The sequence below is a fragment of the Salmo salar genome, chromosome ssa13, assembly GCF_905237065.1.
Source record: "Salmo salar chromosome ssa13, Ssal_v3.1, whole genome shotgun sequence".
Lineage (NCBI taxonomy): Eukaryota > Metazoa > Chordata > Actinopteri > Salmoniformes > Salmonidae > Salmo > Salmo salar.
Window position 1 is genome coordinate 92,888,045 of NC_059454.1, and position 24,019 is coordinate 92,912,063.

The following is a 24,019-nucleotide window of genomic DNA, read 5'->3' on the forward strand; positions in this document are numbered from 1 at the left end:
AATACCCTGGGTCCACAGTGCACAGCCTTCACAACTCCACCCGCCTCACAGTGTTAACTAACATTGATCACTGTATGCCCCCCCACCACCACCCAACCACCATCTGTATTTATCAGCCCTGAGTGCCCCTGATTAAACCATCTGTTTTGGGAAGAGGGTGAGCAGGAGGGGGCCAATGGGGAAACCATCACAGAGTTTCCACTAGTCTGCAGAGAAGGACTGAGGCTGTCTGTGAGGTGGGGGGGGGAGAGAGAGAGAGAGAGAGAGAGAGAGAGAGAGAGAGAGAGAAAGAAAGAGAGAGAGAGAGAAAGAGAGAGAGAGCAATCCATTCAGGACAATCTAATAGAAGGAGAAGAGAGAGGGACCCATTCTAATAGGAGGAAAAGAGAGATATCCATTCTAATAGTAGAAGAGAGAGGGATCCAATCTAATAGGATGAAAAAAGAGAGGGATCCATTCTAATAGGATGAGAAGAGAGAGGGATCCATTCTAATAGGCGGAGAAGAGAGAGATCCATTCTAATAGGATGAAAAGAGATAGATACATTCTAATAGGAGGAGAAGAGAGAGGGATCCATTCTAATAGGAGGAGAAGAGAGAGGAATCCATTCTAATAGGAGGAGGGAAGAGTGAGGGATCAATCAAAAAGGAGGAGGGAAGAGAGGCATCCATTCTAATAGGATGAGAAGAGAGAGGGATCTATTCTAACACGAAGCCTCCAGTGATGATCCATGGCCCGGAGCCTGTAGGGATGATCCATGACCCGGAGCCTGTAGAGATGATCCATGGCCCGGAGCCTGTAGGGATGATCCATGGCACGAAGCCTCCAGAGATAATCCATGGCCCGGAGCCTGTAGGGATAATCCATGGCAAGAAGCCTGTAGGGATGTTCCATTGCCCGAAGCCTCCAGAGATAATCCATGGCAAGAAGCCTGTAGGGATGTTCCATGGCCCGGAGCCTGTAGGGATGATCCATGGCACGAAGCCTCCAGTGATGATCCATGGCACAAAGCCTCCAGTGATGATCCATGGCGCGGAACCTGTAGTGATAATCCATGGCCCGGAGCCTGCAGTGATGATCCATGGCACAAAGCCTCCAGTGATGATCCATGGCACGGAGCCTGCAGCGACGGTCCCCTGTCCAGAGCCTCCAGCGACGCTCCCCAATCCGGAGCCTCCTGCGACGCTCCCCAGTCCGGAGCCTCCAGCGACGCTCCCCAGTCCGGAGCCTTCAGCGACGCCCTCCAGTCCGGAGCCTCTGGCGATGATCCACGGTCTGGTTCCTCCGGTGACACAGAAGCGGGGGGATCAGCGGGCGGTGTGGGAGCTACGCCCCGAACCAGAGCCGCCGCCAAGTATAGATGCCCACCCGGACCCTCCCCTATAGGTTCAGGTTTGCGGCCGGGAGTCCGCACCTTTGGGGGGGTACTGTCACGCCCTGACCTGAGAGAGCCGTTTTTCTCTGTTTAGTTAGGTCAGGGTGTGATATGGGGTGGGAATTCTATGTATTTTCTTTCTATGTTTTGGCCAGGTATGGTTTCCAATCAGAGGCAGCTGTCTATCGTTGTCTCTGATTGGGAACCATACTTAGGTAGCCTTTTCCCACCTGTGTTTTGTGGGTAGTTGTTTTCTGTTTTGTATTTCGTTACCTGACGGAACTGTTTGGCTTTTCGTTATGTTTCTCTGTTCTAGTGTTTCATTTGTTTAATAAATCAATATGAACACTTACTACGCTGCGCTTTGGTCCTCTCTCTACGACAGCCGTAACATTCTAATATGAGAAGAGAGAGATCAATCAAAAAGGAAGGGGAAGTGAGGGATCCATTCTAATAGGAGAAGAGAGAGGGATCCATTCTAATAGGAGGAGAAGAGGGAGATCCATTTTAATAGGAGGAGAAGAGAGAGGGATCCATTCTAATAGGAGGAGAAGAGAGAGATCCATTCTAATAGGAGGAGAGAGAGGGATACATTCTAATAGGAGGAGAAGAGAGAGATCCATTCTAATATAGAAGAGAGAGGGATCAATCAAAAAACAGAGGGGAAGAGAGGGATCCATTCTAATAGGATGAGAAGAGAGAGGGATGCATTCTAATAGGAGAAGAGAGAGGGATCCATTCTAATAGGAGAAGAGAGAGATCCATTCTAATAGGAGAAGAGAGAGATCCATTTTAATAGGAGAAGAGAGAGATCATTCTAATAGGAGGAGAAGAGAGAGATCCATTCTAATAGGAGAAGAGAGAGATCCATTCTAATAGGAGGAGAAGAGAGATATCCATTCTAATAGGAGGAGAAGAGAGATATCCATTCTAATAGGAGGAGAAGAGAGAGGGATCCATTCTAATAGGAGAAGAGAGAGAGATCCATTCTAATAGGAGGAGAAGAGAGAGTGATCCATTCTAATAGGAGGAGAAGAGAGAGGTATCAATCAAAAAAGAGGGGAAGAGAGAGATCCAATCTAATATGAGAAGAGAGAGGGATCAATCAAAAAGGAGGAGGGAAGAGAGGGATCCATTCTAATATGAGAAGAGAGAGGAATCAATCAAAAAGGAGGAGAAGAGAGAGATCCATTCTGATAGGAGAAGAGAGAGGGATCCATTCTAATTGGAGGAGGGAAGAGAGAGGGATGAATCAAAAAGGAGGAGGGAAGAGAGGGATCCATTCTAATAGGATGAGAAGAGAGAGGGATCGATTCTAACAGGAGAAGAGAGAGGGATCCATTCTAATAGTGTAACTTCCGGTTTGGAGCGAGCAGTCGCACTACTCTTCGCTCCACAGGTAATATTACACTTCACTACATTACAACGGCTTGATTTGTTTGATCTGAGCAATTCTTCTTAGCTAGCTACATAGCCGTCTTTGTATCAAAGATAATTGTGTAGTTTTAGAGTAATTGAGTAATTATCGAGGCTAGCTATCTTCGTCCTCCTAACGTAGTCAACACTCCTAGCTGCTAGCTAGCTAGTCATCACTGCTGGCTAGCCAACTTCTACCGACTAGCAGCACTGTAGAAACTATTACATTACAACGTAATGACTTGATTAGTGTGGTGTTAGTGTTAGTTAGCCAGCTACATAGTTGTCTTTGCTGTCTCTGTATCTAAGATAGTTGTGTAGTTTGAGTAATTATCGAGGTGAGCTAGCCAGCCGCGACGCGGCGCCAGACTTAGTCAACACACCTAGTCATCATTAACCCACTGCTAGCTAGCCAACCGTTACCGACTAGCAGCGCTGTAGATGCAAATACTTTACAACGGAACGATTTGACTAGTGTAGTGTTAGCTAGCTAGCTACTTAGTTGTCTTTGTCATAGCTTGATAATTGTGTAGTTTAGTAATTACCGAGGTTAGCTAGCCAGCCATCGAGGTCAGCTAGCCTGCTATTTCCGTCCCCCACGACGCCATTTTTCCTAACCCAGCCAACTATTACCGACGAGCAGCATTGTAGAAACTAAATACATACAAGGAACGTCTTGATTAGTGTTATGTTAGCTAGCTAGCTACAAAGTTGCTTTGTATCATGACAAGGTGTAGTACTGAAACTATCGAGGTTACCTAGCCAGCTACACGTTCAAAGTCAACAACGCAGCCACTGCTAGCTAGCCTACTCCACCAGCCAGCAGTACTGTATCATTTTAGTCAATAAGATTTTTGCAACGTAAGCTTAACTTTCTGAACATTCGAGACGTGTGGTCCACTTGTCAGTCCAATCTCCTTTGCATTAGCGTAGCCTCTTCTGTAGCTTGTCTACTATGTGTCTGTCTATCCCTGTTCTCTCCCCTCTGCACAGGCCATACAAATGCTCCACACCGCGTGGCCGCTGCCACTCTAACCTGGTGGTCCCAGCGCACACGACCCACGTGGAGTTCCAGGTCTCCGGCAGCCTCTGGAACTGCCAGTCTGCGGCCAACAAGGCTGAGTTCATCTCAGCCTATGCTACCCTCCAGTCCCTAGACTTCCTGGCGCTGACGGAAACATGGATTACCACAGATAACACTGCTACTCCTACTGCTCTTTCCTCGTCTGACTACGTGTTCTCGCATACCCCTAGAGCATCGAGCCAGCGGGGTGGTGGCACTGGAATCCTCATCTCTCCCAAGTGGACATTCTCTCTTTCTCCCCTGACCCATCTGTCTATCTCCTCATTTGAATTCCATGCTGTCACAGTTACCAGCCCTTTCAAGCTTAACATCCTTATCATTTATCGCCCTCCAGGTTCCCTTGGAGAGTTCATCAATGAGCTTGACGCCTTGATAAGTTCCTTTCCTGAGGATGGCTCACCTCTCACAGTTCTGGGTGACTTTAACCTCCCCACGTCTACCTTCGACTCATTCCTCTCTGCCTCCTTCTTTCCACTCCTCTCCTCTTTCGACCTCACCCTCTCACCTTCCCCCCCTACTCACAAGGCAGGCAATAAGCTTGACCTCATCTTTACTAGATGCTGTTCTTCCACTAATCTCATTGCAACTCCCCTCCAAGTCTCCGACCACTACCTTGTATCCTTTTCCCTCTCGCTCTCATCCAACACTTCTCACTCTGCCCCTACTCGGATGGTATTGCGCCGTCCCAACCTTCGCTCTCTCTCTCCCGCTACTCTCTCCTCTTCCATCCTATCATCTCTTCCCTCTGCTCAAACCTTCTCCAACCTATCTCCTGATTCTGCCTCCTCAACCCTCCTCTCCTCCCTCTCTGCATCCTTTGATTTCCTCTGTCCCCTATCCTCCAGGCCGGCTCGGTCCTCCCCTCCTGCTCCGTGGCTCGACGACTCACTGCGAGCTCACAGAACAGGGCTCCGGGCAGCCGAGCGGAAATGGAGGAAAACTCGCCTCCCCTGCGGACCTGGCATCCTTTCACTCCCTCCTCTCTACATTTTCCTCTTCTGTCTCTGCTGCTAAAGCCACTTTCTACCACTCTAAACTCCAAGCATCTGCCTCTAACCCTAGGAAGCTCTTTGCTACCTTCTCCTCCCTCCTGAATCCTCCTCCCACTCCCCCCCTCCTCCCTCTCTGCGGATGACTTCGTCAACCATTTTGAAAAGAAGGTTGACGACATCCGATCCTCGTTGCTAAGTCAAACGACACCGCTGGTCCTGCTCACACTGCCCTACCCTGTGCTTTGACCTCTTTCTCCCCTCTCTCTCCAGATGAAATCTCGCGTCTTGTGACGGCCGGCCGCCCAACAACCTGCCCACTTGACCCTATCCCCTCCTCTCTTCTCCAGACCATTTCCGGAGACCTTCTCCCCTACCTCACCTCGCTCATCAACTCATCCTTGACCGCTGGCTACGTCCCTTCCGTCTTCAAGAGAGCGAGAGTTGCACCCCTTCTGAAAAAACCTACACTCGATCCCTCCGATGTCAACAACTACAGACCAGTATCCCTTCTTTCCTTTCTCTCCAAAACTCTTGAACGTGCCGTCCTTGGCCAGCTCTCTTGCTATCTCTCTCAGAATGACCTTCTTGATCCTAATCAGTCAGGTTTCAAGACTGGGCATTCAACTGAGACTGCTCTTCTCTGTGTCACGGAGGCTCTCCGCACTGCTAAAGCTAACTCTCTCTCCTCTGCTCTCATCCGTCTAGACCTATCTGCTGCCGAGCTGGGCATCTCCGGCGCGGCCCACGCTTGGATTGCGTCCTACCTGACAGGTCGCTCCTACCAGGTGGCGTGGCGAGAATCTGTCTCCGCACCACGTGCTCTCACCACTGGTGTCCCCCAGGGCTCTGTTCTAGGCCCACTCCTATTCTCGCTATACACCAAGTCACTTGGCTCTGTCATATCCTCACATGGTCTCTCATATCATTGCTATGCAGATGACACACAATTAATCTTCTCCTTTCCCCCTTCTGACAACCAGGTGGCGAATCGCATCTCTGCATGTCTGGCAGACATATCAGTGTGGATGACGGATCACCACCTCAAGCTGAACCTCGGCAAGACGGAGCTGCTCTTCCTCCCGGGGAAGGACTGCCCGTTCCATGATCTCGCCATCACGGTTGACAACTCCCTTGTGTCCTCCTCCCAGAGTGCTAAGAGCCTCGGCGTGACCCTGGACAACACCCTGTCGTTCTCCACTAACATCAAGGCGGTGACCCGATCCTGTAGGTTCATGCTCTACAACATTCGCAGAGTACGACCCTGCCTCACACAGGAAGCGGCGCAGGTCCTAATCCAGGCACTTGTCATCTCCCGTCTGGATTACTGCAACTCGTTGTTGGCTGGGCTCCCTGCCTGTGCCATTAAACCCCTCCAACTCATCCAGAACGCCGCAGCCCGTCTGGTGTTCAACCTTCCCAAGTTCTCTCACGTCACCCCGCTCCTCCGCTCTCTCCACTGGCTTCCAGTCGAAGCTCGCATCCGCTACAAGACCATGGTGCTTGCCTACGGAGCTGTGAGGGGAACGGCACCTCCGTACCTTCAGGCTCTGATCAGGCCCTACACTCAAACAAGGGCACTGCGTTCATCCACCTCTGGCCTGCTCGCCTCCCTACCTCTGAGGAAGCACAGTTCCCGCTCAGCCCAGTCAAAACTGTTCGCTGCTCTGGCACCCCAATGGTGGAACAAGCTCCCTCACGACGCCAGGACAGCGGAGTCAATCACCACCTTCCGGAGACACCTGAAACCCCACCTCTTTAAGGAATACCTAGGATAGGATAAAGTAATCCTTCTAACCCCCCCCCTTAAAAGATTTAGATGCACTATTGTAAAGTGGTTGTTCCACTGGATATTATAAGGTGAATGCACCAATTTGTAAGTCGCCCTGGATAAGAGCGTCTGCTAAATGACTTAAATGTAAATGTAAATGTAAAATGTAATAGGATGAGAAGAGAGAGGGATCCATTTTAATAGAAGGAGAAGAGACAGGGATCCATTCTAATAGGAGGGGAAGAGAGAGATCCATTGTAATAGGAGAAGAGAGAGATCCATTCTAATCCCAAAAAGGAGGGGGAAGTGAGGGATCCATTCTAATAGGAGAAGAGAGAGGGATCCATTCTAATAGGAGGAGAAGAGAGAGATCGATTCTAATAGGAGGAGAAGAGAGAGGGATCCATTCTAATAGGAGAAGAGAGAAATCCATTCTAATATAGTAGAGGGAGGGATCAATGAAAAAGGAGAAGGGAAGAGAGGGATCCATTCTTTTTTTTCTTCTTTTTTTTAATTTCACCTTTATTTAAGCAGGTAGGCCAGTTGAGAACAAGTTCTCATTTCCAACTGAGACCTGGCCAAGATAAAGCAAAACAGTGCGACAAAAACAACAACACAGAGTTACACATAAACAAACAATAGAAAAATATATGTACAGTGTGTGCAAATGTAGAAGGTTATGGAGGTAGGCAATAAATAGGCCATAGAGGCAAAATAATTACAATTAGCATTAACACTGGAGTGATAGATGTGCAGATGATGATGTGCAAGTAGAGATGCAAAAGAGCAAGAAGATAAATAACAATATGGGGATGAGGTAGTCGGGTATGCTATTTACAGATTGGCTGTGTACAGGTACAGTGATAGGTAAGCTGCTCTGACAGCTGATGCTTAAAGTTAGAGAGGGAGCTATAAGTCTCAAGCTTCAGTGATTTCTGCATGTGTTGCAGTCATTGGCAGCAGAGAACTGGAAGGAAAGGCGGGCAAAGTAAGTGTTTGCTTTGTGAATGACCAGTTAAATATACCTGCTGGAGCACGTGCTACTGGTGAGTGTTGCTATGGTGACCAATGAGCTGAGATAAGGCGGGCATTACCTAGCAAAGACTTATAGATGACCTGGAGCCAGTGGGTTTGGGGACGAATATGTAGCGAGGGCCACCCAACGAGAGCATATAGGTTGCAGTATATGGGGCTTTGGTGACAAAACGGATGGCACTGTGATAGACTGCATCCAGTTTGCAGGGGTAGCCAGGTGGAAAGCATGGCCAGCCGTAGAAAAATGCTTATTGAAATTCTGGATTATCGTAGATTTATCGGTGGTGACAGTGTTTCCTAGCCTCAGTGCAGTGGGCAGTTGGGAGGAGGTGCTCTTATTCTCCATGGACTTTACAGTGTCCCAAAACTTTTGGGAATTAGTGCTACAGGATGCAAATTTGGGTTTGAAAAAGCTAGCCTTAGCTTTCCTAACTGACTCTGTATATCGGTTCCTGACTTCCCTGAAAAGTTGCATATCGCAAGGGCTATTCGATGCTAATGCAGAACACCACAGGATGTTTTTGTGCTGGTCAAGGGCAGTCAAGTCTGGGGTGAACCAAGGGCTATATCTGTTCTTAGTTCTAATGGGGCATGCTTATTTAAGATGGTGAGGAAAGCACTTTTAAAGAGCAACCAGGCATCCTCTACTGATGGGATGAGGTCAATATCCTTCCAGGATACCGGGGCCAGGTTGATTAGAAAGTCCTGCTCTCTGAAGTGTTTTAGGGAGCATTTGACAGTGATGAGGGGTGCTCGTTTAACCACGGACCCCTTACGGACGCAGGCAATGAGGCAGTGATAGCTGAGATCCTGGTTGAAGACAGGAGATGTGTATTTAGAGGGCAAGTAGGTCAGGATGATATCTAAGAGGGTGCCCATGGTTACGGGTTTAGGGTTGCACCTGGTAGGTTCCTTGATAATTTGTGTGAGATTGAGGGCATCTAGCTGGGGGCTGAGGGGGGTCTATAACAAGTGGCAACGGTGAGAGACTTGTTTCTGGAAAGGTGGATTTTTAAAAGCAGAAGCTTGAATTGTTTTGGCACAGACCTGGATAGTATGACAGAACTCTGCAGACACGGCGAGGACATCAGGGTTGGCGGAGTGTGCTAAAGCAGTCAATAAAACAAACTTAGGGAGGAGGCTTCTGATGTTAACATGCATGAAACCAAGGCTTTTACGGTTACAGAAGTCAACAAATGAGAGCACTTGGGGAATGGGAGTGGTGCTGGGGGCTGCAGGGCCTGGGTTAACCTCTACATCACCAAAGGAAGAGAGGAGGAGTAGGATAAGGGTATGGCTAAAGGCTATAAGAACTGGTTGTCTAGTGCGTTCGGAACAGAGAGTAAAAGGAGCAGATTCCTGGGCGTGGAAGAATAGATAGAAGGCATAATGTACAGACAAGGGTATGGTAGGATGTGAGTACAGTGGAGATAAACCTAGGCATTGAGTGACAAAGAGAGGTTTTGTCTCTAGAGGCACCAGTTAAGCCAGGTGAGCTCACCGCATGTGTGGGGGGTGGAACAAAAGGGCTATCTAAGGCATATTGGGCGGGGCTGGGGGCTCTACAGTGAAATAAGACAATAATCACTAACCAAAACAGCAATAGACAAGTCTTATTGACATTAAGGAGAGGCATGTGTAGCCAAGTGATCATAGGGTCCACTGAGTAGCAATAGGTGACTCAAGGAGCTGATTCAGTAGTCGCTACTATGGTAGGTGAGCTGGAGACACAGCGATTCAGACAGCTAGCGGTCCGGGGATAGCAGATGGGCCTTCGGGGACGTTGCAACAGAGGAGCCTGTTGAAACCACCTCGGACGATTACGTCTGCAGACCAGTCGTGATGGATCAGCGGGGCTCCGTGTTGGCAGTAAAGGGTCCAGGCCAATTGACAAAATAGGTATTGTAGCCAAAGAATTTGCTAGTGGACCTCTTCGGCTAGCCGGGAGATGGGCCTAGCTCAAGGCTAGCTCAAGGCTAACTGGTGCTTGCTTCGCGACAGAGACGTTAGCCTGGAGTAGTCACCCGGATTGCAGATAGCTAGCTGCGATGATCCGGTGTAAAGGTTCAGAGCTTGCGGTAGGAATCCGGAGATGTGGTAGAGAAAAAGCAGTCCGATATGCTCTGGGTTGAAATATTGACCGAGCTGAGGCTGACTGGTGTCCGAGTTAACGGTGAAGACCGCTAGCAGTGGCTAACTGACTACTAGCTAGTAGCTAGTTAGCTGGCTAGCTGTTGATGGTGGTTCCGGTTCAAAAGTATAAAAATACCAGATCTGTACCACATTGGGTGAGGCAGGTTGCAGGAGAGTATATTCAGTCCGTAGATGGAAAGTGAGATTAAAATATAAACGAAAAAGATACGGGGAAAAAAACGAGGAAAACTATTTTTACACAGGACAGGACGGGACAAGACAAAACACACGTCTGACTGCTACGCCATCTTGGAACACAATATAGACATTCTAATAGGAGAAGAGAGAGGGATCCATTCTAATAGGAAGAGAAGAGAGAGGGATCCATTCTAATAGGAGGAGAAGAGAGAGGGATCCATTCTAATAGGAGGAGAAGAGAGAGGGATCCATTATTTTTTGATGAAAAGGTTAGCTCTGTCAGGATGCTGATTAACAAACTGCAAATTGTCAGTGGAGTCACAATTCAACGGCTCAGACACGAGACCTATGTGGCAGGGTCTACAGACGATCACGGATTACAAAGGGAAAATCAGCCATGTCACGGACCCCAACGTCCTGCTCCCGGACAAGCTAAACACCTTCTTCGCCCGCTTTGAGGATAACACAGAGTGCCACCGACATGGCCCGCTCCCAAGGACTGGGGGCTCTCATTCTCCGTGGCCGACGTGAGTAAGACATTTAAACGTGTTAACCCTCGCAAGGCTGCCGGCCCAGACGGTATCCCTAGCAGCGTCCTCAGAGCATGAGCAGACCAGCTGGCTGGAGTATTCACAGACATATTCAATCTCTCCCTATCCAAGTATGCTGTCCCCAGATGCTTCAAAATGTCCACCAATGTTCCTGTTCCCAAGAAAGCTAAGGTAACAGAACTAAATGATTATCACCCCGTACCACTCACTTCTGTCATCATGAAGTGCTTTGAGAGGCTAGTTAAGGATCATATCACCTCTACCTTACCTGACACCCTAGACGTACTTCAATTTACATACCGCCCCAATAGATCCACAGATGACGCAATCGCCATCGCACTGCACACTGCCCTATCCCATCTGGACAAGAGGAATACCTATGTAAGAATGCTGTTCATTGACTATAGCTCAGACTTGAACACCATAGTACCCTCCCAAGTCATCATTAAGCTCGGGGCCCTGGGTCTGAACCCTCGCCCTGTGCACCTGGGTCCTGGACTTCCTGACGGGCCACCCCCCTGGTGGTGAAGGTAGGAAACAACACCTCCACTTTGCTGATCCTCAACACAGGGGCCCCACAAGCGTGCATGCTCAGCTCCCTCCTGTACTCCCTGTTCACCCATGACTGCATGGCCACGCATGCCTCCAACTCAATCATCAAGTTTGCAGACGACACAACAGTAGTAGGCCTGATTACCAACAATGTCGACAGCCTACAAGGAGGAGGAGAGGGCCCTGGGGGAGTGGTGCCAGGAAAAGAACCTCTCCCTCAACGTCAACAAAAAGAAGGAGCTGATCATGGACTTCAGAAAACAGCAGAGTGAGCACCACCTATCCACATCGATGGGACCGCAGTGGAGAAGGTGAAAAGCTTCAAGTTCCTCGGCGTACACATCACTGACTATCTGAATTGGTCCACCCACACAGACAGTGTGGTGAAGAAGGCGCAACAGCGTCTCTCAACCTCAAACCTTTACAGATGCACAATTGAGAGCATCCTGTCAGGCTGTATCACCGCCTGGTACGGCAACAGCACTGCCCGCAACCACAAGGCTCTCCAGAGGGTGGTGCGGACTGCCCAACGCATCACCGGGGGCACACTGTCTGTCCTCCAGGACACCTACAGCAACCGATGTCAGAGGAAGGCCAAAAAATATCATCAAGGACATCGACCACCCGAGCCACGGCCTGCACTCCACACTACCCTTTCCCACCTGGACAAAAGGAACACCTACATGAGAATGCTGTTCATTGACTACTGCTCAGGGTTCAACACCATAGCACCCACAAAGCTCATCGCTAAGCTAAGGACCCTGGGACTAAACACCTCCCTCTGCAACTGGATCCTGGACTTCCTGACGGACCGCCTCCAGGTGGTAAGGGTAGGCAACAACTCATCTGCCATGCTGATCCTCAACACTGGGGCCCCTCAGGGGTGAGTGCTTAGTCCCCTCCTGTACTCCCTGTTCACCCATGACTGCTTGGCCAAGCACGACTCCAACTTAAGTTTGCAGACAACACAACAGTGGTAGGCCAGCATATAGGGAGGAGGTCAGAGACCTGGCAGTGTGGTTCCAAGACAACAACCTCTCCCTCAATGTGAGCAAGACAAAGGAGATGATTGTGGACTATAGAAAAAGGAGGGTCGAACAGGCCCCCATTAACATCGACGGTGTCCACATCATCAACAAACTATCATGGTCCAAACATACCAAGAAAGTCGTGAAGAGGGCACGACAACGCATTTTCCCCCTCTGGAGACTGAAAAGATTTGTCATGGGTCCCCCAGATCCTCAAAAAGTTCTACAGCTGCACCATCAAGAGCATCCTGACCGGTAGCATCAACGCCTGGTATGACCACTGCTCGGCATCCGACCATATGGCGCTACAGACGGTAGTGCGTATGGCCCAGTACATCACTGGGGCCAAGCTTCCTGACATCCAGGACCTGGATACTAGGCGGTGTCAGAGGAAGGCCAAAAAAATTGTCTAAGACTCCAGTCACCCAAGTCAAAGACTGTTCTCTCTGCTACCGCACGGCAAGCGGTACCGGAGCGCCAAGTTTAGGACCAAAAGGCTCCTTAACAGCTTCTACCCCAACCCATAAGACTACCGAACAATGAATCAAACGGCCACCCATACTATTTACATTGACCCCCCCTTTATGTTTTACACTGCTGCTACTCGTTTTTTATTATCTACCCCTTGTATATAGCATTGTTATTGCAATTTTATTGTGTTACTTGATATTTTATTTAGTAAATATTTTCTTAACTATTTCTTGAACTGCATGGTTGGTTAAGGGCTTGTAAGTAAGCATTTCACTGTAAGGTCTACACTTGTTGTATTCGGGCGCATGTGACAAATACAACTTGATTTGATCTGATTTGATTAGAAGTAGGACTGTAGCTGCTGTTAACTGAGTGCTGGTGATGAGTATAGCTGCTGTTAATTGAATGCAGGTGATGAGTATAGCTGCTGTTAACTAAATTCTGGTGATGAGTATAGCTGTTGTTAACTAATTGCTGGTGATGAGTATAGCTGTTACCTAATTGCTGGTGATGAGTATAGCTGTTGTTAACTGAATGCTGGTGATGAGTATAGCTGCTGTTAACTAAATGCTGGTGATGAGTATAGCTGCTGTTAACTAAATGCTGGTGATGAGTATAGCTCTTGTTAACTGAATGCTGGTGATGAGTATAGCTGCTGTTAACTAAATGCTGGTGATGAGTATAGCTGCTGTTAACTGAATTCTGGTTATGAGTATAGCTGCTGTTAACTGAATGCTGGTGATGAGTATAGCTGCTGTTAACTGAATGCTGGTGATGAGTATAGCTACTGTTAACTGAATGCTGGTGATGAGTATAGCTGCTGTTAACTGAATGCTGGTGATGAGTATAGCTGCTGTTAACTGAGTGCTGGTGATGGGTATAGCTGCTGTTAACTGAATGCTGGTGATGAGTATAGCTGCTGTTAACTGAATGCTGGTGATGAGTATAGCTGCTGTTAACTGAATGCTGGTGATGAGTATAGCTGCTGTTAACTGAATGCTGGTGATGAGTATAGCTGCTGTTCTATATGCTGGTGATGAGTATAGCTGCTGTTAACTGAATGCTGGTATAGTAGCTGCTTTAACTGAATGCTGGTGATGAGTATAGCTGCTGTTAACTAAATGCTGGTGATGAGTATAGCTGCTGTTAAGTGAGTGATGGTGATGAGTATAGCTGCTGTCAACTAAATGCTGGTGATGAGTATAGCTGCTGTTAACTAAATGCTGGTGATGAGTATAGCTCTTGTTAACTGAATGCTGGTGATGAGTATAGCTGCTGTTAACTAAATGCTGGTGATGAGTATAGCTGCTGTTAACTAAATTCTGGTGATGAGTATAGCTGCTGTTAACTGAATGCTGGTGATGAGTATAGATGCTGTTAACTGAATGCGGGTTATGAGTATAGCTACTGTTAACTGAATGCTGGTGATGAGTATAGCTGCTGTTAACTGAATGCTGGTGATGGGTATAGCTGCTGTTAACTGAGTGCTGGTGATGGGTATAGCTGCTGTTAACTGAATGCTGGTGATGAGTATAGTTGCTGTTAAGTGAGTGCTGGTGATGAGTATAGCTGCTGTTAACTAAATGCTGGTGATGAGTATAGCTACTGTCAACTGAATGCTGGTGATGAGTATAGCTGCTGTTAACTGAATGCTGGTGATGGGTATAGCTGCTGTTAACTGAATGCTGGTGATGGGTATATCTGCTGTTAACTGAATGCTGGTCATGAGTATAGCTGCTGTTAAGTGAGTGCTGGTGATGAGTATAGCTGCTGTTAACTGAATGCTGGTGATGAGTATAGCTGCTGTTAACTGAATGCTGGTGATGAGTATAGCTGCTGTTAACTAAATGCTGGTGATGAGTATAGCTGCTGTTAAGTGAGTGATGGTGATGAGTATAGCTGCTGTTAACTAAATGCTGGTGATGAGTATAGCTGCTGTTAACTGAATGCTGGTGATGAGTATAGCTGCTGTTAACTGAATGCTGGTGATGAGTATAGCTGCTGTTAAGTGAGTGCTGGTGATGGGTATAGCTGATGTTAACTGAATGCTGGTGATGAGTATAGCTGCTGTTAACTGAATGCTGGTGATGAGTATAGCTGCTGTTAAGTGAGTGCTGGTGATGAGTAGTAACAGTGGCATGAACACAGCACTTTCTCAGATGTCTAGTGAGTCATCCTGACAGGGTCTCTGAAAGGCCAATGGAGAAGTGACGCATCGTGGCTGCCCCTCTGACACCCATCGAAATGCATTTACTAAACACAGAGAGCAGCCATCGCAGCAGTAATACTCATATCAGACAGACGATTTGGTACATTAACTGTAAAAAATACAAGGCAATGTTTACATGACCCCTTTCAAACAGCCAATAATTTACCACTTATTTGCAGGTATGCCCCTTTTATACATATCAGTTGGTAACTGGCAAACTGGGAGGGGTGGGGGATGGTGGGTGTTGTTAACCAAGGAGGGTGTTTGCAGTTCAAGTTAGGGAGGTGTTAAACAATGGAACAGTTCATGAATTTACCTGTAAAAAAAGCAGAGAACCATTCATACAGACCAGATACCTGTATTTTGGTTACAGGGTCTGTGAAAATGCAGGAATCATGACTACTGTAGGTCTTTAGTGGCTTTTATTTTTCCATTAATTTTATCTCTACTCCTTTCAGATTTATGAAAAGGCTGGTATACAAATGCATGCATGGTAAATTAGTGGGATTTTGGTCTGTGTATGAAAGGGATATAAGTGTCCCAGAGACCTCTGTCACTCTATTGGAGAAAGAGAGAGACTTGACACAACATGGCTTGAAGTCAGAAATGCATAAGGTCCATACAAATACCGATGACTGCAGAAGACCCATGGCTCAGAGCTAAAGATAAAGCAGAAAAAGATCTGATAAAATGTAGAGCAGTCAGAGTTCATCAGTTAACTCCAGTACATTTTTTGTCATTTTAGTGTCCTCTTTTTTGTTGTTGTTGTTGTGATCACTCAACAACTGAAAGACATAAAACGACTGTTTCGTCTCGGTCAGAGTTTCCAACTCCCTTCGCGTTTTGATTGGCATGTCCTCTGGGTCACGTTTAACTGCTTTAAGCGCAAGGGAAGAAATACATGTGTTGTTACTGGAAAACATGTTGGTATTTGATATACTGACCAGTAGAATTACTAACATAAGTAAAGGGCATTTGAGGACCACCAACAAATAACCGGAAATGTTGGTATAAACATATCCTTGTGCTGTGTATATACAGCACTCCCTGTCTCTGCTCTGTTCCTCCTAGTTTATACACAATGAAACTGGAGTCTATGGGCTGTTTAACCTACCCACGCTCAAAAGAACACGTAAGTGCCATTAGTTATGAGAGCCTTTTCTTGACTGCCTGTACAACTGTCTCTATTGTAGACCACATCAGATACAGATCAACTTGAACTCTCAGTGACTCTTTGACTGTGAGGACAGGGATGGGGACTGGGATTGGGACTGGGGTGAGGACAGGGATGAGGACAGGATGGGGACAGGATGGGGACTGGGATGGGGACAGGGATAGAGACTGGGATGGGGTCTGGGATGGAGACTGGGATGGAGACTGGGATGATGTCTGGGACAGGGATGGGGTCTGGGATGGGGACAACGATGGGGACAGGGATGGAGACTGGGATGGAGACTGGGATGGAGACTGGGACAGGGATGGAGACCGGGATGGGGTCTGGGATGGGGACAGGGATAGAGACTGGGATGGGGTCTGGGATGGGGACAGGGGTAGAGACTGGGATGGGTCTGGGATGGGGACAGGGATGGGGACAGGGATAGAGACTGGGATGGGTCTGGGACAGGATGGGGACAGGGATGGGGCCAGGGATGGGGTCTGGGACAGGATGGGGACAGGGATGGGGCCAGGGATGAAGACTGGGATGGGGACAGGGATGGAGACTGGGATGGGGTCAGGGCTGGGGCCAGGGATGGAGACTGGGATGGGGACAGGGATAGAGACTGGGATAGGGTCTGGGACGGGATAGGGTCTGGGACAGGATAAAGACTGGGATGGGGCCAGGGATGGGGACAGGATGGTGACTGGGATGGGGACAGGGATGAGAACAGGATGGGGATAGGATGGGGACTGGGATGGAGACTGAGATGGGTCTGGGATAGAGACTGGGATGGGGTCTGGGATGGAGACTGGGATGGGGTCTGGGATGAAGACTGGGATGGGGACAGGGATGAGAACAGGATGTGGACAGGATGGGGACTGGGATGGAGACTGAGATGGGTCTGGGATAGGGACAGGGATGGAGACTGGGATGGGGTCTGGGATGGAGACAGGGATGGGGACAGGGATGGAGACTGGGATGATTGAAGACAGGAATAGGGACAGGGATGGGGACAGGATGTTGAAAGGAATGAGGACAGGGTTGAGGGGACTCGATAGTGACAGGGTAGAGGGCGTTACTCACAGGCGATGAGGACGTGTGCCTTGCGGCTCTTGGTGGTCCCTGCAGAGCTCCAGGCTACACACTGACACCAGAAGTCCTCTGGTCCAAACAGCTCCTCTACTTGCTGCCGTGTGATCTCAATACTGGCCTCTCGCACCACCAAGCCTGCGGAGTGGAGAGAAAAGAAAGTCAGTACACAGGCTCGATACAGAAGCAGAACCAACACTAGCCTTGGGCAGAGAGACGGGACATTCAAAACACAGAGCCAAAGCCATTTGAGGGAAATTATAGCTTGATAAAGTTAAATGAATGTTGTCCTCCCTGGCACCGGCCCTGGGGAGAGAGGAATGGATATCAGTCTAACATGTTGCCAGCAGCACAGTCTATAGCTTCATTGAGAGGATGTCAATGCTAACCTCTCACACCTGGGAAAGGAAATTAGAGAAGATACACTATATATACAAAAGTATGTGGACACCCCTTCAAATTAGTGTATCCGGCTATTTCAGCCACACCCGTTGCTGACAGGTGTATAAAATCGAGCACACAGCCATGCAATCTCCATAGACAAACATTGGCAGTAGAATGGCCTGTACTGAAGAGGTCAGTGACTTTCCAACGTGGCACTGTCATAGGATGCCACTTTCCAACAAGTCAGTTCGTCAAATTTCTGTCTTCTAGAGCTGCCCAGTCAACTGTAAGTGCTTTTATTGTGAAGTGGAAAACTCTAGGAGCAACAACGGCTCAGCAGTGAAGTGGTAGGCCACACAAGCTCACAGAACAGGACCGCCAATTGCTGAAGCTAGTAGAATGTATAGTGCCAACTGTAAAGTTTGGTGGAGGAGGAATAATGGTCTGGGCTGTTTTTCATGGTTCGGGCTAGGCCCCTTAGTTCCAGTGAAGGGAAATCTTAAAGCTACAGCATACAATGTCATTCTAGATGATTCTGTGCTTCCAAATTCGTGGCAACAGTTTGGGGAAGGCCATTTCCTGTTCCATATATAAATACCCATTACAATGATAATTTCTCCCCAATTTTGATCTTGTCTCATCGCTGCAACTCCCCCAATGGGCTCGGGAGGCGAAGGTCGAGTCATGCATCCTCCGAAACATGACCCACTAAACCACGCTTCTTAACACCCGCCCGCTTAACCCGGAAGCCAGCCACACCAACGTGTCGGAGAAAACACCGTTCAACTGATGACCGCGGTTAGCCAGCAGGTGCCCGGCCCGCCACAAGGAGTCGCTAGAGCACGATGAGCCAAGTAAAGCCCCTCCTGCCAAACCCTCCCCTGACCTGGACGACGCTGGGCCAATTGTGCGCCGCCCTATAGGACTCCCGATCATGGATCGAACCCCGGTCTGTAGTGAGGCCTCTAGCACCGCAACGTAGTGCCTTAGATCCTTGCGCCACTCGGGAGGTGTCCACATACATTTGGTCATGTAGTGTATCTGTATCTAAACAGGCACATATATAGGACAGAGAAAGGGGGATACCTAGTCAGTTGTACAACTAAATGCATTCAACTGAAATGTGTCTTCTGCATTTAACCCAACCCCTCTGAATCATACACCCATTCAAAATCTAGCACAACACAGCTCTTCACACTTTAATACATCAATTTAATCAATTGTATCGCATCTTTAAATCAGTCTACTAACTACCCTGTCCAAAAGGGTATTTCTCGAGGCTGTTGGCAATGGGTCTCCCTGTGTGCTTAGAGCTGGGTGTGTGTATGCTGGGTGTGTGTGTTCTGTGTGTGCTAGCTGGCCCAGATTGCGGTGAGGTGCTGTGGGATTGAATTGTTGAGGTCCAGGGCTGTGCATGGGCCTGTGGGGGAGGAAGCCTAGCAGCCTCATCAGTGTCATGGCTAACACAATCCTGTCTGCTAACTCCTCTGATTACTGCTCATCTGGGTGCCAGAGCCCAAACAAACAAATCAGCCCTGAAACAAACCCCTCTACCCACAGCACAGCTGCCCCTCCAGCTCAGATTACTGAAATAATGCTGTGTGTACTGTGTGTGTACTGTGTGTGTGTGTGTGTGTGTGTGTGTGTGTGTGTGTGTGTGTGTGTGTGTGTGTGTGTGTGTGTGTGTGTGTGTGTGTGTGTGTGTGTGTGTGTGTGTGTGTGTGTGTGTGTGTGTGTGCATGGGTATGTGTGCGTACGTCCGCGGCCGTGTGTGTGCGTGTGAGTGACTGCATGCGTGTGTGTGTACAGCTGGGTGTGCCAGGCTGCTTGGCACTGAGTATCATGGATGCTTCTTTGGTTTCTCAGCCCCTCCTCATCTTATCTTCTAATGTAAGACTGAGAGGATTAGATAGTATGGAGGTGGAGGATCTGACAGTTCTCTAGCTGACAGGAGAAACAGCACACACATTCAATATACACAGCAATCTAATCCAATGAGAGTATAGAGAGGAGTCCTATGGCAACATCATGTACCATAAATCACAAACAATGCAGTTGTCACTCTGCAGTAGAAACTTTAGCTAACAGAACTATTGATCCCCACAGTATTGGGGGGAGGGAAAGAGAAAGGCAGAGAGAAAGGCAGAGAGAGAGAGAGAGAGAGAGAGAGAGAGAGAGAGAGAGAGAGAGAGAGAGAGAGAGAGAGAGAGAGAGAGAGAGAGAGAGAGAGAGAGAGAGAGAGAGAGAGATACCCGCTATCAAAATCCAGAAAAGAGCCGTTCAATTCTACAACCACTTAAAAGGAAACGATTCACAAACCTTCCATAACAAAGCAGAGAGATGAACATGGAGAACAGTACTTTCCCTAAGCAAGCTGGTCCTGGGGCTCTGTTCACAAACACAAACACAAACAGACCCCACAGAGCCCCAGGACAGCAACACAATTAGACGCAACCAAATCATGAGAAAACAAAAAGATAATTACTTGACACATTGGAAAGAATTTACAAAAAAACTGAGCAAACTAGAATGCTATTTGGCCCTAAACAGAGAGTACACAGTGGCAGAATACCTGACCACTGTGACTGACCCAAACATAAGGAACGTTTTGACTATGTACAGACTCAGTGAGCATAGCCTTGCTATTGAGAAAGGCAGCCGTAGGCAGACCTGGCTCTCAAGAGAAGACAGGCTATGTGCACACTGCCCACAAAACATATTTCCCTCAGATTACACAGACCCACAAAGAATTCAAAAACAAACCCAATTTTGATAAACTCCCATTTCTATTGGGTGAAATACCACAGTGTGCAATCACAGCAGCAAGATTTGTGACCTGTTGTCACGAGAATAGGGCAACCAGTGAAGAACAAACACCATTGTAAATACAACCCATATTTATGCTTATTTATTTTCCCTTTTGTACTTTAACTATTTGCAAGTAATATGACATTTATGACAGTCTTTATTCTTTTGTAACTTTTATGAGTGTAATGTTTACTGTAAAAATGTTTTATTGTTATTTCACTTCTGTTTATTACCTATTTCACTTGCTTTGGCAATGTAAACATATGTTTCCCATGCCAATAAAGCCCTTAAATTGAAAGGAATTGAATTGAGAGAGAGAGCAAGAGAAGGGGGAAGAGAGAGAGAGAGAGAGAGAGAGAGAGAGAGAGAGAGAGAGAGAGTTTTGTACTTTAACCATTTGCACATTGTTACTACACTGTATATATACATAATATGACATTTGTAATGTCTTTATTCTTTTGGAACTTCTGTGAGTGTAATGTTTACTGTTCACTTTTAATGTTCATTTCACTTTTGTATATTATCTACTTCACTTGCTATGGCAATGTTAACATCTCTCTCTCTCTCTCTCTCTCTCTCTCTCTCTCTCTCTCTCTCTCTCTCTCTCTCTCTCTCTCTCTCTATGCCAATAAAAGCCCCTTGAATTTAATTTAATTTAATTCACAAAGAGAGAGAGAGAGAGAGAGAGAGAGAGAGAGAAAGAGAGTTGTGTCGTGATAAGGTGGGGGCAGAGACAGCAGACTGAGCCAGAGAGTCACTCTATAATCTCCATGCAAACTGGATGAGTGTTCTTCTGCCTCCTCTCCTCCTCCTGCTCCCATTTCTCCTCTTGCCTCACGTCATATATGCCCTCTATAGCCAGCTCCCTCAAAGTCCCTTTTATCCTAACAAACTACTTGAGCTGAAGGGTTCCAGCCAACACTCACTACTGAATTAGGTTAGAGACTAGAGGAGTGTAAGGGTGGTCATGTGATATATAGATGGTTGGTGGTAGAGGGTCTTATCCCATATAATAATGCCACTATTTCCCCATACACTGCCAACTACTGCTGTAAGAATCTGCTTCTCCTCTCTACAGGTACTCTCTTCATGAGGAGGAGTAGAGAGGAGAGAGAGTGGGGGAAACACATGGCTGATTCCTTCAGGTTCAGGAGCTTTACACAGTCTGTTTATACAGACAAACAGACACTAAGCACACTGATGTCCTACACAGCAGCTTAGAACTCATACAACATTTACACTGTGGACCGACAGAGAGAGAGACTAGCTACTGCCATCCTGACATCAACGAGAGTGTGTGTATGTGTGCGTACGTTTGGGTGTGTTTGTGACTCCTTGAGCGTCTGTGTGTCTGCATGTGTGTATATGAGTGTGTATAAGCCTTTTTGTGTGTGTGTGTGCCTGTGTGTGCCTGTGTGTACCTGTGTGTGTGTGTATGTGTGTGTGTGTGTGTGTGTGTATGTGTGTGTATGTGTGTGTGTGTGTGTGTGTGTGTGTGTGTGTGTGTGTGTGTGTGTGTGTGTGTGTGTGTGTGTGTGTGTGTGTGTGTGTGTGTGTGTGTGTGTGTGTGTGTGTGTGTGCGTGCATCGGCGTATGTGTGCATCTGCGTGTGTGTTCTGCGTGTGTGAGTGAGAGAGAGCGCTACATAGATGTAGAGAGATGGGTCAAGGGTAGTCTGAAGTTGGGAGAATATCACACAGAGTAATATCGTGAAAATCAATAGGTGTAATAATAAAAAGGGCCAGTATTCTCTATGGGCGTGCCAGATTAGTCATTTATTCTGCTCACTCTGTTTAAGAACCCACTGTTGCCTGACTCTGAGGAAGGCTTTAGTCTCTTAGCCTGGTCTCATAGACAAGACATAGTAAATTAAATAAAGGGACAATCAAATTAGTATGATATCTTATAGTTGGTACGGTTACCAAACATAACAGGATGGTGGTTGGGTGTATAATGAAAGGAGAGTGGTTGGGTGTATAATGAAAGGAGGGTGGTTGGATGTATAATGAAAGGAGGGTGGTTGGATGTATAATGAAAGGAGGGTGGTTGGGTGTATAATGAAAGGAGGGTGGTTGGGTGTATAATGAAAGGAGGGTGGTTGGGTGTATAATGAAAGGAGGGTGGTTGGGTGTATAATGAAAGGAGGGTGGTTGGATGTATAATGAAAGGAGGGTGGTTGGGTGTATAATGAAAGGAGGGTGGTTGGATGTATAATGAAAGGAGGGTGGTTGGGTGTATAATGAAAGGACGGTGGTTGGGCGTATAATGAAAGGAGGGTGGTTGGGTGTATAATGAAAGGAGGGTGGTTGGGCGTATAATGAAAGGAGGGTGGTTGGGTGTATAATGAAAGGAGGGTGGTTGGATGTATAATGAAAGGAGGGTGGTTGGGTGTATAATGAAAGGAGGGTGGTTGGGTGTATAATGAAAGGAGGGTGGTTGGGTGTATAATGAAAGGAGGTTAGTTGGGTGTATAATGAAAGGAGGTTAGTTGGGCGTATAATGAAAGGAGGGTGGTTGGGTGTATAATGAAAGGAGGGTGGTTGGGCGTATAATGAAAGGAGGGTGGTTGGGCGTATAATGAAAGGAGGGTGGTTGGGCGTATAATGAAAGGAGGGTGGTTGGGCGTATAATGAAAGGAGGGTGGTTGGGCATATAACGAAAGGAGGGTGGTTGGGTGTATAATGAAAGGAGGGTGGTTGGGCATATAACGAAAGGAGGGTGGTTGGGCGTATAATGAAAGGAGGGTGGTTGGATGTATAATGAAAGGAGGGTGGTTGGGTGTATAATGAAAGGAGGGTGGTTGGATGTATAATGAAAGGAGGGTGGTTGGGTGTATAATGAAAGGAGGGTGGTTGGGTGTATAATGAAAGGAGGGTGGTTGGGTGTATAATGAAAGGAGGGTGGTTGGATGTATAATGAAAGGAGGGTGGTTGGGTGTATAATGAAAGGAGGGTGGTTGGATGTATAATGAAAGGAGAGGGGTTGGGTGTATAATGAAAGGAGGTTGGTTGGGTGTATAATGAAAGGAGGGTGGTTGGGTGTATAATGAAAGGAGGGTGGTTGGATGTATAATGAAAGGAGAGGGGTTGGGTGTATAATGAAAGGAGGGTGGTTGGGTGTATAATGAAAGGAGGGTGGTTGGATGTATAATGAAAGGAGAGGGGTTGGGCGTATAATGAAAGGAGGGTGGTTGGGCGTATAACGAAAGGAGGGTGGTTGGGTGTATAATGAAAGGAGGGTGGTTGGATGTATAATGAAAGGAGGGTGGTTGGGTGTATAATGAAAGGAGGGTGGTTGGATGTATAATGAAAGGAGAGGGGTTGGGTGTATAATGAAAGGAGGGTGGTTGGGTGTATAATGAAAGGAGGGTGGTTGGGTGTATAATGAAAGGAGGGTGGTTGGATGTATAATGAAAGGAGAGGGGTTGGGTGTATAATGAAAGGAGGGTGGTTGGGTGTATAATGAAAGGAGAGGGGTTGGGTGTATAATGAAAGGAGGGTGGTTGGGTGTATAATGAAAGGAGGGTGGTTGGGTGTATAATGAAAGGAGGGTGGTTGGGTGTATAATGAAAGGAGGGTGGTTGGGTGTATAATGAAAGGAGGGTGGTTGGGCGTATAATGAAAGGAGGGTGGTTGGATGTATAATGAAAGGAGGGTGGTTGGGTGTATAATGAAAGGAGGGTGGTTGGATGTATAATGAAAGGAGAGGGGTTGGGTGTATAATGAAAGGAGTGTGGTTGGGTGTATAATGAAAGGAGGGTGGTTGGG

The 24,019-nt window shown here is 47.4% G+C and overlaps 1 protein-coding gene across 3 annotated transcripts in view; it reads right to left on the reverse strand.

Annotated features, from left to right (window-relative positions):
• Positions 1-24,019, reverse strand: part of LOC106568183 (netrin receptor UNC5C) — a 230,403-nt gene that overhangs the window by 69,660 nt on the left and 136,724 nt on the right. For all 3 annotated transcript variants that reach the window (XM_014138293.2, XM_014138292.2, XM_014138291.2), the window contains exon 3: positions 17,055-17,198. In XM_014138293.2, the coding sequence (XP_013993768.1) occupies positions 17,055-17,198 (144 nt within the window). The remainder of the gene's footprint in view (positions 1-17,054; positions 17,199-24,019) is intronic.